At 31.0% G+C, this 5,280-nt stretch overlaps 1 protein-coding gene across 1 annotated transcript in view; it reads left to right on the plus strand.

Moving 5' to 3' along the window:
• The window catches only part of LOC106466957 (organic cation transporter protein-like), a 93,631-nt gene that overhangs the window by 59,877 nt on the left and 28,474 nt on the right, over positions 1-5,280 (plus strand). The window contains exon 6 of the mRNA XM_022395054.1: positions 2,330-2,453. Coding sequence (XP_022250762.1) covers positions 2,330-2,453 — 124 coding nt within the window. The remainder of the gene's footprint in view (positions 1-2,329; positions 2,454-5,280) is intronic.

Here is a 5,280-nt window from a genome sequence, read left to right on the forward strand (position 1 = left end):
CGTAGTATATATATAATACCGTACTTGAATGACACTCTGTACAAGGTCATGGTATGTGTACTTTGACCCCCACCTGTGCACATAAGATTAAGTTACCTGTATGTATGTATGTGTGTGTGTGTGTGTGTATATATATATATATATATATGTGTAAGAACAAAAATCTGTCTGACTGTTTGTCCATTATCTAACTACTACTATGTACTGGACCAACCCCAACCAAACATTGTACTATGATAGTTTGGAACAAGGGGCATATTAATGGTGGGATCACAATCCCTTCATCCCCCATTATTGCTGTTGTTGTTATCTACAAACTACATTCATAGATGGTGCTACATCCTTACACACACATATTATTAAATTTTCTATAACACAACATACAAAGTGTGGGGGAAGGACACACACAAATGTCTTGTATATCTTGGAGAGTGCTCTAGCACTCTCTATAGATAAATGCAATGAAAAAAAAAGGCTGCCACTATTACTCAGCTGAAGTTTCTACTCCAACAGCCATCATAAAGCTGGTGTGAAGATCCATTTCTTGAGTTATACCTACTTCCTAGTTTGACACAAGACATTTCAACTTTTGCCGGTAAGACACTTCTGCTTCAATGAATGTCAATTTAATTAATCATGTGAAACACTGTGGAAGAGCTGGGTATTGAAAGTTGGTAAAAGAAAGCTCCCCTACTGCCACTACCTCTTCTTACAAAATCACCCTGACTATCACACGGTGTATTCTATGTTTTAAATATTAATATCTTCAAGCTTATACAAACTTTTGGTGAAGTAATAATGAATACTGTAATAATCTGTTATGGTATAAATAAATTGTATTATTTATCATACATCCACCCCCACATTTGTGCAAGTTCATAAGCTGTACAAAGGATGGGTACCTCAATTTTTGAAAATAATTTATTTTTTCTTTTGTAATGCAACTTCATTTCAAGTTGAAATACAGAGAGAATTTAATAACATCAACCACAAATCTGTTTAAAGTTGTTTTAAAACTTGTTGCCCTCACATGATCAGAAATTAACCATTAAGTTTTAAAACTTGGTTTAAAGTTAACATTTTACATGTACCTAATTGTTTTTGAAATCCTGCTTTAGCATGTTGATAAAAACACCAGCTTTTTTGGCACTTTGTCCTCAACCCCACTAGAAGTTTCTTTGGACACCCCCACATTGTATAAAGCAGCATACTGTATTCATACCTGCTACTTACTGAATTCTGATGAGACTCCTGTTAAAAGTATTCTGGAGACCTTGTAAATTCAAACATTTCAAATGTAGCAATGCTCAATAACAAACTGGGTCTCTTTAATTGTATCTGTATCTTTGCCATAATACACAGAACTATGATATCTCATGGATTTTTGTTGGCTACACAATATTTAGTTGAACTCTTACTTCTGGTAAGAATGGAATTGAAGACTGGTTCAGGTTAAAGGTTAGTTTGTTTTGTTTAATGAACACACTGATTTTTAAAGTGGTCTTGTTGTGGTACAAGCACATTTATATAGAAGGACGTACATCTTATATCCACCGTTTTTACAGTGATTTTTCATTTGTTTAACAACAGCCTTTAATTCATGGCTTGCATTTTATAAGCTACAGTTGACAAAGGTGAAAGTTAAGATAACTTTGCTTAAGTTTTCTTGTGTTATTTATTACTTCACTTTTCTTTGAGATGGATGGTGCTATGTTGAATTGATTACAAGACTGGTGTCAGCTTACATTAAGTAAAGTATCTGTTGGAATGCAAGATCTTAGGTTCTTCACTAAGTATTGAACTGTGACATTAGTGAACCAATCTTTAAAATAATTGGGAAAATAAGTAAAGATCACAAATAGGAATATAGAAAAGATTATTTATTAAGTAAATGAAATCATCTTTAAACTAGAACCAGTCTTCATTTCAGCACTCAAATTTGAAATGTGTTATATTTTATGTGTAAAGAAGATAAGCTAATACTTCTTGTAGAAACCCAGATAATGTTGTTTAATTAATTTATTATGTGATGAAAAGTGGAGGTTAAACCATCTATTTACCATTTAAAGCTCGTCTTTTTTGATACAAGTTTTTATGGGTCCACTTTCGTAAGTTAACAGTGTCTGTGGTTGACATCCAATATTGGCCAAGATATTACTAATGGTGGTAGATGTTTCTTTCACCTGTGCCAAAGAGATTCTCATATTATTGCAAGACAAGTGTATTTATCTAAAATCAATACAGAGCTGCATGCAATTACATATCTTCTTTCATATATGTGTGTGTGTATTTATTTATATATATGTATACATATTTTTTTTTATATTAGGATTCTTCCAGAATCAATTAGGTGGTATATTTCTAAGGAAAAGTTTGAAAAAGCAAGAAGAACAATTGAGAAGGCTGCTTTATGGAATAAAGTTGACATGCCAGATTCTGTTTATACCTCAAAATGAGGAAGTAAGTTTTTACACCTTTATATTAAAATGCACTGTGAATAGTGTCAGTGTTTATACATGTTTGAACAAGAGGGAATCCTCAATAGTTGCAACACTTGAAATTCTTTTAGGCAGGATTAGAGTAAATTAATCTATGAGACTTTTTTCCTTTTTATTAGCTATATTTTTGTGCACCAGCAATACCAAGTTAGGGAGCATGTATACCCAATTTGATTTTATTACTCATCAAGATCTCTACCAGCCTACCCTCAAATTGAAATTATTTTAGCTTAGAGTGGATTAATCTGAGACCTTTGGTGTGGACAAATATATCAATCAAAAGGGTTTGATTCTCTTGAGTCCAAAGCTGTAATTAGATCTCAAATCAAGGCAGTAGGAGTTGAGATGTTATGGGTATATGCAATCAGCTCCACACTCTTAATTGATTTTCCATGATTGTTAACTAGTTTTTCATCAGCGTTTGGATTTTGTCTGATAGATGGGATATCCCCAATGCTCTTGGGAGATATCACCACAGACAATTTTAGTCATGACTTTAAGGTTATGACTGGAAATTAATATGGACTGTACAAAATAATTTTTAGGCTTAATTTATATATCTATATATTTTAAATATATGTGTGTGTAAATCAAAACTGAAATGTCTAGTGTGAAATTCAAATATATGTGTGTATACACACAGACACACACACACACATATGGCAAAATACAATCAACTATTTTTGATAATAGAAGGGCATTTAATTTCCCATTCTTGGTCTACCCACCCCCAATAGTGTTGTTCCAAATATAATGCTAAAAGGAATTGTTTTATCACAATTAAAAATATTTTTAACTGTTTGTAACAATAGCAATTCTTTTATGGATAATGTTATATTATTCATAACTCAGCTAGAAAATAATGGTTATAAACACTGGCATCTGAGAAAAATTTTTCACACTGTTTCATAATAAATATGAAGATTTTATAATAAATATATTTTCGATAAGGAAAATACCTTTTTTTGTAACTAGAGGTTATCTACTTTTAAATAGATAAGTTTAATTAATATTTCAGAATAGCAAGGACTGGAAAGATTAACTTCAAGTAGCTGGGCTTATCTCAACTATCCCATGCTATACTTGAATGATTTTATGAGAGGAACTACAAAGAAATTTTGTAGTAAAATAAGTAGTTCATTTGAAGATCTTTTAAATTTTATTAAAAGCCTTTGTCATCATATTAGAAGAGGGTGGAGGTTGGGATTAATTTATAGTACAATTTTTAGGGTGGTTTTATTCTTCTTTTTTTACTTTAGGAACTATTAGAACTTTTAAGGGTGGAGGTTGGGAGGAATTTTAGTAGAAATATTTATAGGGTGGTTTTATTTTATTTCTACTTTTCATATTAGAAGAACTTTTAAGGGTAACTGCCTTCCCACAACTGCTCCAGACAGTGAATGGCAGTAGGAGTTGAGACGTTGTGGATGTAAGCACTCAACTCCACACCCTTAATTAATTTTCTATGATTGCTAACTAGTTTTTCATCTGCATTTGGATTTTGTCTGCAATAGGATATCCCCAAAGCTTTTGGGAGCTACCATCACAGACAATTTCTGTTCTGACATTAAGATTATGACTGGAAATTAATATGGACTGTACAAAATAATTTTAAGGCTTAATTTATATTAAATCTATTATTGTTTTATTGAGCTGATTTTAATTGCCTACAAACAACTAATGTAATTAATATGATAATAGTTTTGAAGCTATTTTCTTTATATATATATATATATATTTATAGGGTGGTTTTATTTTATTTCTACTTTTCATATTAGAAGAATATATATATATAACGAAAGTAGCTTCAACTTTGTGTATGTGTTTTGTATATCTTAAATCTTCAGCCTTGCTCTTTTACATGGAAGAATACATTTAGATAAAGTTCAAGTTATAACATACAACACTTTTTGAACATTTTTAATTTTTTAAAAGAATCCTCTATCAAGATCATTAATATCGGCAAATACACCTGAAAACTGAAAAGAAAACTCTCAAGTAATGAGATTAAATTCATGTGTAATCCAAAGAAAGATGTTAACATTAAAATTCTAAAAGGTGACAAAGGTAACACTACTGCAATCATGAAATACACAGGATACATCGACAAAATGAATGACATTCTTTCCAGTAAAAATAAATTCAAACCCATCCAAAACAACCCAGCAAACACACATGAAAAATATCTAAACAGAACCCTGTTATAAATGAAGAAAAATAATTTAATTACTGAAGATCTTTATTATTGTCTATGGAAAACTAAATCATGGACACCTTAACTCTTATTCATAAACCACTAAAACAGGACTGCCCTATATGACTCTAACTACAAGCTTGGCAGATATCTTCCCAGTGAAACAATCACTCCAAACCTTAGTTTTTAGAAACTCACACCACAAATAAGCAACTTTATTTATGAAATATAATGACTTCAAAGTTTATTTATCAGAACTTGCAACCATACCCTAAAACCAGTTATTAATAATGCCAATAATCAAATCAAAAAACTAATCAGAATTCAATAACAGAACAATTGGAATACATTTTGCATATCAATTGATGAAGTGGAACCTAACTGTGAACTTTTCTGGCACAAAACCCAAACAACTTGTATATCAAAACAAAACATTTATTAAATGAAAGTTTCCATTCTTATTGATGATGCTTTTCCATCTTAAAAAATGGTTTTTAATACCCTGATTAAAGAAATCACTTGGCTTTGAAGCAAAAACATGTTGATGTCCTCTTTAACACCTTCCACATTTGCATACATTTTCCCATT

Source organism: Limulus polyphemus, unplaced genomic scaffold (assembly GCF_000517525.1).
Source record: "Limulus polyphemus unplaced genomic scaffold, Limulus_polyphemus-2.1.2 Scaffold2439, whole genome shotgun sequence".
NCBI lineage: Eukaryota > Metazoa > Arthropoda > Merostomata > Xiphosura > Limulidae > Limulus > Limulus polyphemus.